This window comes from Mustela putorius, unplaced genomic scaffold (genome assembly GCF_011764305.1).
Source record: "Mustela putorius furo isolate JIRA1106 unplaced genomic scaffold, ASM1176430v1.1 tig00003901_pilon_pilon_pilon, whole genome shotgun sequence".
Classification (NCBI taxonomy): domain Eukaryota; kingdom Metazoa; phylum Chordata; class Mammalia; order Carnivora; family Mustelidae; genus Mustela; species Mustela putorius.
This window is the reverse complement of record NW_025422049.1, coordinates 22,669,514-22,679,851: the sequence shown is the minus strand read 5'-3', so window position 1 is coordinate 22,679,851 and position 10,338 is coordinate 22,669,514. Positions and strand designations below refer to the sequence as shown.

The 10,338-nt window shown below is 42.0% G+C and overlaps 1 protein-coding gene across 1 annotated transcript; it reads left to right on the top strand.

The window, feature by feature from the left end:
• The first annotated feature begins 7,121 nt into the window (after positions 1 to 7,121).
• On the top strand, positions 7,122 to 8,738 carry BEX4 (brain expressed X-linked 4). The gene is made up of 3 exons (XM_004781757.3): positions 7,122 to 7,275; positions 7,675 to 7,749; positions 8,143 to 8,738. The coding sequence occupies exon 3, from the start codon at positions 8,148 to 8,150 to the stop codon at positions 8,508 to 8,510; it is 363 nt and encodes a 120-aa protein (XP_004781814.1). The 5' UTR covers positions 7,122 to 7,275; positions 7,675 to 7,749; positions 8,143 to 8,147; the 3' UTR covers positions 8,511 to 8,738.
• Positions 8,739 to 10,338: the final 1,600 nt, after the last annotated feature.

The following is a 10,338-nucleotide window of genomic DNA, read 5'->3' as shown; positions in this document are numbered from 1 at the left end:
TGGTGACATTATGGTCCCTGGAGTTAGACAATCCTTGGTGAAATGTCCTCAGCCTTCTACTAACTGTGACCCCTGGAAATGATATTTAACTGCTCTCTCAGCCTTCCTCGTGTTTTTAAAGCATTAAAAAACTTTAAGCATGAAACTTTAAAAAAACTTTAAAGCATGAAAATCTTCAGGAGTTGTCAGTTCCCATCCCACTTTGCCTCTTCCATTCTTTAAAAGAGGTATCATGGACATGAAACGAAAAGTTTGACCACCAGAAGGAACACTTGAAAATGTAACAGCATAAATGGATAGGCATAAAAGTCATTACATGCTCACACGAGTTTTCATACCAATTTATTATGATAGGATTGGCTGCCTGATAGAGCCATGGAGAAAGAGCGTCATTCCATCATTTCCATTCAGTTGGAAGATCCTGCAGTTGAGTCTCAGGGGAAGAAAATCTTCCCCTACCCTTCTATTACAAAAGCTTTTCAATTGTCTTATTTTGACTTCTACAGTAACATGAGAAAAGTTTGTGAACTTCAATCTGGAGACATGGAAGGTGATAAGAAAGAACAAGTGTGAATATTGACTTGGCTAAACAGATACAATGAAATGAGAATCAGGAGGTCCTATCATGAAGACACTTTGGAGCGGTCACTTCTGTCCTGGCGCACTGAAATAAAGTTCTCAGACACCAAACTGAGCAGCTGTGCAGGGCTGCCTCTGCAAGAGACAGCAGCAGCAGCTGAACCTGCACATACCTTTTTTTTTTTAATCAAAAAATCAAGGACAGGTGCCCCAAAGCATGGGAAAGAAGTACAAAAGGATGGCAAATATCTCTCAAAACAGGCTTGCATTCTCCCTGGCACCTAGGTACGCAGTCATGGGACAAGGGAGAAACTGGATATTTGGGTTAGCAGTCGCTAGGTACAGAAAAGGGGGATTGAGGGTTACATTCTTTCATAGCTCCTAACTTGTGCCCTGCCCTGGGGGATCGTGGGATCCTGCTCTTATCGGACTTTTGCATTCAACAGCCCTAGAACAGGAACGCTATTGACATTTCGACTGCTTCCACAATCACTCCTTAGGGCTTACAGTATATTTTTTAAGAATAATTCCCCAACTTCCCTTACCCCAGCTTCATCTGTTAAACAAGATAAAAATACTAAGTTCTCCCAGCCACTCAGGAGTATTAAAGATATTAAGCCTTAGAATACCAGGACCGAATCACACCTTCTCTGTAAAAAATTCCCATTTGCTGTTTTGTGTATTAAATTACTTTATAAATAATTCACAGAAGTAAAAATAAAGAGGTAAGGACAACTAAATCAGATAATTTAACAAGAATTTAAATATATCAAACTAAAATTGTATTCCACATTTTCCTAGCATTGAAAGTGTGTGTACTCAAAAAGGACATCATCCTTTGAACAGCTGTGTGAGTGAACAGCTCACTCCTCACCAGTTCTCATGCCTGAACCTGGAATATATCCATCTGTAGGTATTGATTTCTCACTTCTTGCTCACTTGTATCCCCAATAAATTCTGCCCTATCTTATTTCTAGTTCTTCTTGTACTTATGTCACCAAAACAGAAAACTTTTCAAAACACTGACAGCTCATAATTTTGTTGAAGGGAGGATGGCCATCTTCTTTGTTCCATAATTGCAAAATATTTTCATTTTCAGATTGATAAACACCAATTAGAATGATGAGTCCAATGATTTTTTTTTCATTTCTACATGACCTGTTTCCTTCTTCTCACCTGAATTCAGCATTTGTTCACTTAGAAAAATTACTGGTTAAATACTAGACATATATTAAATATCTAATATCATAAAAGATGACAGAAAATTGTCTAATATCATTTGAGCATATTGGGATGTCCCTACTTCTTTTTGTAACATATTGTATGACAAGTGACAAACTAAGAACACCCATTTATCATTTTGGTCCGTAGAAGTACACTATTTACCAATTGATTTTTGGGTTGGAAAAAATTCAATTAAGATATCAACATTTAAATACTCATAGTTTGAGATATCAATTTCACTATCAATAATGACATCTAGAGTATTGTTGTCACTGTACTTCTGTTTTCTGGTCTAATTGTAAAATGAATTCCTCTGTCAATTTACTTTTCTTTGCCAGTATGGGAAGAAAAAATGAAAAAAAAAACTCAGTAAAAGCTGGATCAAATAAATGCGAAGATCAATTTAATTTCTTAATTTCTTCTATATGTTTTTGAAAGATGCTGTAATACTTTGGACAGTGCAGTAAAAAAAACCTAAATGGTGATATGGTATTATTTATTTTAGTATTGCATCATTCCTGATATAAGCTATTACATCATTCTTGCTTTTTTTCTCTATTTTTTTTTAGTCTTTTTAGTGGAGCTAGGAACAATTAGCTAAATATGAAATAATTCTTAGGATGATGAATAGCAAAGTGCTTTTAAGATACGGGAAAATTAAAATCAATGAGATCCCACCTGTTAATTTTACAAAAAGGCACAGTTCTCCCATGTGGTGGTGTGTGCAAGACAGTATGGGCTTATTCTATGTAAAAATAAGATATGAATTTCCTCCTTATTCTTTGGAAGACATCTAAGAAAGAGTAGAAATCATAAAAAAGCAATCCTTACAAATAGTTTGAAAAGCTCAAAAACAAAAATTGGATGCAATGGACCTGGATTGTTTATCAAAAGTTAAATGAGATCCCACCTGGAAAAGCAATCTGAGGTCCTAGGTGGTTGATTTCCCACTAAATACTCCAGTACTCAAATTAAAATATCAGAACTCTGCATGAGAGATAACAGATTAATGGTATAGAAGCAATTTTCCCTAGGAAAACATTTTTAAAGGTGTGTTTTGGTCTAAGCATGAGCTGCAGGCTACCTTTAATAGAGTCACCTGGATCTTGTTAAAATTGCAACTTCTGAGACCTCACCACATACCTGCTGAATCCTTTCCCTGAGGTTTGAGGATCAGGAATCTGTATTTTCAACAATTTCCCTGGTAGATTCTGATGTTTACTCTATTTTTAAAACTGCTAAATACATCTTGTCCAAGAATTCTTTAAATATTTTGTATACTGTGATCTTAGACTCCACCATCAATGGTTTTGCCATTCAACTTTAAGTACCTATTTCTGTTCTGGTGTATTTGGTAGATAACAATCCATACATGCGGCACTTGTTTATTGTTTACTCTTTGCCTACCAGGCTAGCTGCTAGGCAACAAGAGAGGAAAGACCCTTCCCCTTAGGGGGCTTATATTCTCTTTTGGACACATAAAATAAACAATAACCAATGTAATTTCAGTGGGTGAAGAGTGCCACGAAGAAAATAAGAAAGGGAAGTGGGATAGAAAATTACATTTACGGGAAGGGCAGTGAAGGATGTCCAATGCCATTCAGTGTAAAACTTGAAAGACCATCATGTATTTAGACTACAATATGCACCATGATCCCTGGAGTTGTACCGTGCCTATCACTAGAGAAGGCCATGTTATGGACATGACTTTTCATCTGAGAACTGGAGGACAAGAAAGAGCTGTGTGTGTATAAAAATCTTTTGAAGTTAGACTACGGAACAGCAGACTCTGAAGTGGGAGTGAGCATGATTTGTTCCTGAAAAGGAAGAAAAAAAAACCGTGTGGCTGGAACCTGGTGGAAAAAGTAGGAGAGTTGTGGGAGTTAAGGTTGAAGAGAAGCTAATGCAGGATAAGGAGCAGTACTCAGACTTGGTTAGTAATCTTACCATATTTTTTAAAAGACTTTATTTATTAATTTATTTGACAGTGAGAGAGAAGCAGCAAGAAAGGGAATACAATCAAGGGGAGTGGGAGAGAGAGAAGCAGACTCACTGCCAATCAGAGAGCCTGTTGTCGGCTCGGGGCTCCATCCCAGGACCCTGGGATCACCACTAGAGCTGAAGGCAGATTCCCAACAACTGAGCCACCCAGGTGTTCCTTACCATATTTTCACAGTCAATATACTTTCTCAATATCTGAAACCACTATGGCACAACACCTATTCTCTGGACAAACCTTCAACACTGTCTCATACCTCAACATTCTCAAGTGCTCCTTAGGCTTCTGCTTTCTTTAGAAAAGTAGATGCCATCACAGAAGAGATTGCCTATATGTTCTGACCAACAAACCTACCAAATTACCCACATCAGCAACTATGCTCTCTACTTCCTCCCATGTGACAAATCTTACTAAGGTAGCCCCTTTTCTTTGCAATGATAACCCATCGAGGACTGTGATTGTGTAATTATCCCCCTTCTCCCCTGATACAGCAATATTTCTCTCTCTACCACATGAATGAAGATATTCATGAATGAACAAAGAGATGAACTCATGAAAAATATGAAAATTGGGTGGGTAGCAGGGGTACAAAAGGGAAGTGTTAGTGGGATTCTCAGGTGACTTTCCTGAACATCTGTGTGATAGGTAGTAATGTTAACTGGAATGGGCAACACATAATGGATCTTTTTTAGAGGGAACATAATAGGCCATTTGATTTCTTTATACCTTTGCATACCCCAGTGGGAATGTTAAGAATGTAGCAAGATATTTATATCAAAGACTGAGCTAGAGAGGAAAATACAGGAATCATATATGGGTGGATGGCGACTGAAGATATATGTATAGATGAGATGGCTGCTAAAGAAGAGATCATGGCATGAAAGGAAAGGGGAAGGTGGCCAAAAATGGGAACCAAAGAGATCCCAAAATAAGAGTCTTCAGTAAGTGCATGCATGAGTAGGGGAAAAGGGCAAAGGGAGAGAATCATCAAGCAGACTCTCTGCAAGCAGTGAATGAGTTCCTCAGCACAGACCAATCTGCAAAGAGTGAGAGTGTTTCTTCCTTTTTTTCTTTTAGTGGCTCCAGGTATTTAAGGTAGCTGTCAAAACACCAGCTAATCACTAAGCTAAGGCAATAGACTTCAGTGGTACACATAACAAAAGAATACAAATTTCACAAAAACAATTTAGAAAGGTCACTAAACAAACAAACATCAACCCACAATAGCCAGCAACAAATCCTGAGGAGAGGGAAGAATATGACTCCCAGAGGTGCCACATTATAATATTCAAAATGTTTAGTTTCAACAGCAAAAACTGTAAAACATGCAAAGAAAGTATGGCCTATTCACAGCAAAAACGGAATTAGTAGAAACTGTCCCTGAGCAAGGTGGACTTACTAAGGAAAGATTTTAAGTCAACTGTCTTTAATATGCTCAAAAAGTTAAAGGAAACCACGAACAAAGAAGTAAAATAAACCAGGAGAATGGCTCACCAAATAGAGAAAATAAATAAACAGGAAAAAATTATCAAAAGTACTAACAAAAATTCTGAAGCTGAAAAGTACAGTAGCTGAAATTAAAAATACAATAGAAAGTTTCAACATCAGATATGAACTTGCAGAATACACTCACCAAGACCCATTATAGTCAAATTGTCAAAGTCAAAGACAAAAAGAGTATCTTGAAGGCAGAAATACATATTAGTTCTTATTCAGAACATGATCCAAACAAACTATTTCTTAAAAAAAGCTATGATGGGGTGCCTGGGTGGCTCAGTTGTTTAAGCATCTGACTTCAGTTTAGGTCATGATCTTAGGGTCCTGAGATGGAGCCCCATATCCCATTCCCTGCTCACTGGGGAGCCTGCTTCTCCTTCTCCTGCTCCCCCTGCTTGCTGTCTCTCTTTCTTTCAAATAAATAAATAAATAATAAGCCTTTTTTTAAAAAGTCTTACAATTTAAAAATAAATAATTTTTTTAACTATGACAGAATTGAGAATTTGAACATGGGTTGGACATAAAACAGTATTTTTTAAAGATTTTATTTATTCAATTGAGAGGGAGATGGAGAGAGCACAAGCAGGGGGAGAGGCAGAGGAAGAGGGGAAAGCAGACTCCCCACTGAGCAGGGAGCCCAACTCGGGGCTCAATCCCAGGACTCTGGGATCATGACCTGAGCCCAAGGCAGACGCTTAACCAACTGAACCACCCAGACACCCCAGACATAAAACAGTATTAAGAAATTATCAATTGTTAGGTGTAAAAATGCTATTGTGATATAAATATATATATATTATATTATATATAAATTATATAATTAAGTACATGAGAGTCCTTATAGACACGTACTTTGAAAATACACGCAAAATAATATTAGGACCGGGATTTGCTTCAAAAATAATTTCTAAGAGTAGAAAGTGGGTAAGGAGATACATGAAATAATACTGGCAATGAGTTAACTTTCGCAGCTAGGTGATGAGTACAGTGGCTTTCATTATACCATTTTATTTTTGCATATGTTTGAAATTTTCCATAACAAAAGTTAAAGTTCATGTAAACTATAAAGAGAACGCAATTCTAAAAGGGAACAACAAAAGAAAAAGATATTAAGAAGAATTAGAAAAAATTCCATATCTTTTCTTGTCCCCCCACCCCACATACACATTTGGTATAGAGAAAATAGCGTTGGTAGCCGAGAGGCCCACAGGTTGGCAGCAGGGTGGGTGGGACATCTTGCTCATAGATGTCCTTGCATTAATTTTTTTTAATATTGCACTAAAATGTGATTATCTTCACCACTGAGTTTTCTGCACCTGCTTAAATTTGCCCCGTCCTCCTGGAGTGGATAGGGATGTATCCCAGGAGCAGAAGAGAGGAAGAGGCAAGTCCCCAGGGAAGAACTGCGAAGGGCCAGTAGGCCCCTGAGAAGATACTGCCTTTCCCCAGCAGGCACAGAAACGCCCAGGAATATACAAAGAAGGGAGAGCCACAGAGCCCAGACAGGTGCAGTTAATTAAGAAGGACCCGGCTCGGGAATCCTGGGTGGTTCAGCCGCTTTAGCGTCTGCCTTGGCTCAGGTCATGATCCCAGGGTCCTGGGATCCAGTTTCGCATGGGACTCCTTGCTCTGCGAGGAGCCTGCTTCTCCCTCTGCCTGCAGCTCCCCCAACTTGGGCTCTTTGTTTTCCCCCTCTGGCAAATAAATTAATAAAATAAAAAGGACCCGGCAGCAGAGGGGAACTGCGCAGGCCAACGGGCTGTGCGCCACCCTGCGGGCAGAAGCCGGCACGGAATGGGGGCGGTGCCACTCGCGGTGACGAAGGCCTCACGTGAGCCGCCAACGCTGACTCGCTCACCTCGCTGTAGCGTCAGAGCTGGCCTTCGCTCGCTCACTTCTCGGTGTCTACACCCGGTGGCCGTGCGGGCGCGCGGGCCAGAAGCGATCCCCAAGAGTCAGACGCGGAGGGGAAGCAGGTAAGGGACCGGGAGGAGGGGGAGTGTTCCCTGGTCTGGGTGTGGGAGAGCCCACGCGGCCCGCCGAGCCCTGCCGGCTGCCCCGGAGCGAAGCGGCGCAAGGACCGCAGCGCTCGCAGCGCTCACGCCGCCTCGCAGCCCGCGTTTGGCCGCAGAAAACAGTAAGCCGAGGGCTGGACGGCGGTGAAGCGACGACCCTTCGGAAACACCTGCCTCTTGCACTCCCGCCCCGCCCCCGTCCTTCTTGGCGTGGAAAATGGTGGTCAGCGCTGGGGATGGGGCGGCTGGGTGTGGGGGCGAGGCGGCCGTGGAGGGTCCGGGCGGAGCTGGGTAGCTTCGGGTCGGCGGGGAGCGCTCGGCTGCAGCAGCCCCCGCTGTCCCCACCCCGGCCCTCTGCAGGTGTGCAAGTCTAAGTGTCACGGCGGCGCACTCTCGGCGAGAATTGGGAGGAGGAGACTGCAAGGATAGGCCCAGGTCGGTGCCGGGTACAGTGTGGGGGGCGGGGGGGAAAGTATGGAAAGCCCTGAGACCCCAGATTCCCTCCTCCCCCGCGCCCCCCGCCCAGCCCGTCCTCCATCTTGATGCCTTGCAGAGGCCTGGGCAGAAATTGGCAGGGAAAATGGTGGGCTTTGGTGGGGAAGGGGAGAGGAGCGACAGGGAGGGAGCGGGGGAGGGCTCGGACCGGGATCCCCCTGAAGAATGCAAGGAGCCTCTCCGGTGGGAGAGTAAAATTTTCAAAAGCCTTTGAAATCCTGGGCTCTGAATTTTGAAAGGTGCATAGTAGGGCCTCTGTCCTCGGTGCTGATCGTCCCACCACCCCACCCCCACCCCCCAAAATAGCGCTTTTCCTGGTCTCTTACCTCCTAGGAGCAATGGCGTCCAAACAGAAACAAGTGGTGAAAAATGTCAACATGGAAAATGCCCAGCAGGAAAACGAAGGAGAGGAACAGGGCCCCATGCAGAATGAAGAGGGATCACGCAATTCGAAAGGGGGTGAAGGCCAGAAGCATGGAAAAAATGTCAGGCTGGGGCGAATGAGACGACTTGTCCCTAATTTTCGGTGGGCCATACCTAGCAGGCATACTGATCACAATGAAGTGGGAGGTGAGGAGGAAAAGTTTGTAGGGCAGATGATGGAGGTCAAGAGAAAGACTAAGGAGCAGCAAATGAGACATCATAAGCGCTTCCAGACTCCTGAACCTGATAATCATTATGACTTTTGCCTTATACCTTGAAACCTAAGGTTTTCTCTGAGGTTGTTAATGTGGCCTCAGCTCTACAAGCTTGTAGTTTTGTGATTTACTTTTTCTGTAAAGCTTTTGGTGTTTCCACTTACCAGTTTGTAATTAAGTATTGTTTTGTCTCAAATGTAAAATTTTCTGTCCAGTAGGGCAATTTCACTCAGTTTTAGGAAAAACTATTCCTTTCATAAAGTGAAATTAATAAAGCAGTTTAAAAAGCAATCTTCCACTTTCACCCTAGTCTTTATTTTTTAATACTCCTTTCCTCTTCTAGCTACCTGGACTCAAAATCTCTAGTCTTTGTTTTCTGTTGTTGTTGTTCTCATCCCATGAGCAAGGATAACTCATAACTCAACATCTGATATCATTTTAAATATGTATGCCCTACTGTTTTTCAAGGAGTATGAGTCCACCACTGGCATAAAAACACCTTGGGAGGGGGGCTTTCTAAGAATGTAAAACATCTATCTGGCTTCTATCCTCCAGACCCACAGATGGACACTCCAGAATCTCCATTTTTAACAAACTTTCCAGGTAAATCTAATGTACACGGGGTGCCTGGGTGGCTCAGTGGATTAAAGCCTCTGCCTTTGTCTCGGGTTGTGGTCCCAGGGTCCTGGGATCAAGCCCCACGTCAGGCTCTCTGCTCAGCAAGGAGCCTGCTTCCCCCAATCCCTCTCTCTGCCTGCCTCTCTGCCTACTTCTGATCTGTCAAATAAATAAATAAATAAAATCTTTTTAAAAAATATGATGTGCACCTTTAATCTTAGGCCACTGTTTTATGTATGTATGTATGTGTCTATGAATGTGGGGTGTGTGTGTGTGTGTTATGCACCCCACACAGTATGATGGAATATTAGCCATGAAAAAGAATGAAATGTTGGGTCACCTGGATGGCTCAATGGCTCAAGTCGGTTGAGCATCTGCCTTTGGCTCAGGTCATGATCCCAGAGTTCTGGGATCAAACCCCAAGTGGGGATCCCCACTCAGCAAGGAACCTGCTTTTCCCTCTCCTCTGTTCATGCCTTCTCTCTAATAAAACCTTTTAAAAAAAGAAAAGAATGAAATCTTGCCATTTGCTATTACGTGGATGGAACTAGAGGTTTTATGCTAAATAAGTCAGAAAAAGACATATACCATATGATTTCACTCATATGTAGAATTTAAGGAACAAAACATGAACAATACAGGAAGGGAAGGAAAAGATGAAAACAGGTAGGCAAAACCGTAAGATTCCTTACTCTAGGGAATAAATTGAGGGTTGCTGGAGGGGAGGTGGGTGGGAGGATGGGGTAACTGGGTGATAAGCATTAAGGAGGGCACTTGATGGAATGAGCCCTAGGTGGTGTGTGCAAGTGATAAGTCATTGAATTCTACCTCTGAAATTAATAATATATGTTAATTAAGTTGAATTTAAGTAAAAATTATTTTAAAAAATCACAAATTTTAAAAGTCACTTCCTCAAACTTTGTTTCACAGATGAGGAAACTAAGTAGAGAAATGGTTTTCCCAAGGTCACATAGCCAGTTTGTGATAGAGGGGGGACCACAGTTCCTGGTTCAGGGTGCTTATCTCCTTACCACATCCCCTCCACAAGGCATGATTTGGAAATATGTGTGTACTGATTGCCAGTAGTATACATTAACAAAATCACTGTTTATTTCTTGTTCACACCCAGAATCCCTGCATGTTTAATTGGCAAGCATTTAAGGAGAGCCCTGTGTCCCTTACAATATTTTGGAGCTGGAATGATCATTCACCTACTGTCTAGAGGAAGGGGATGATGGAGAGTCTGATCTGGAAATGCAAGGTGGTGAACCCA

Bases quoted from the DNA above. Each gene is read 5' to 3' on its own strand.
- BEX4 (XM_004781757.3), top strand. From the start codon at position 8,148: ATGGCGTCCAAACAGAAACAAGTGGTGAAAAATGTCAACATGGAAAAT.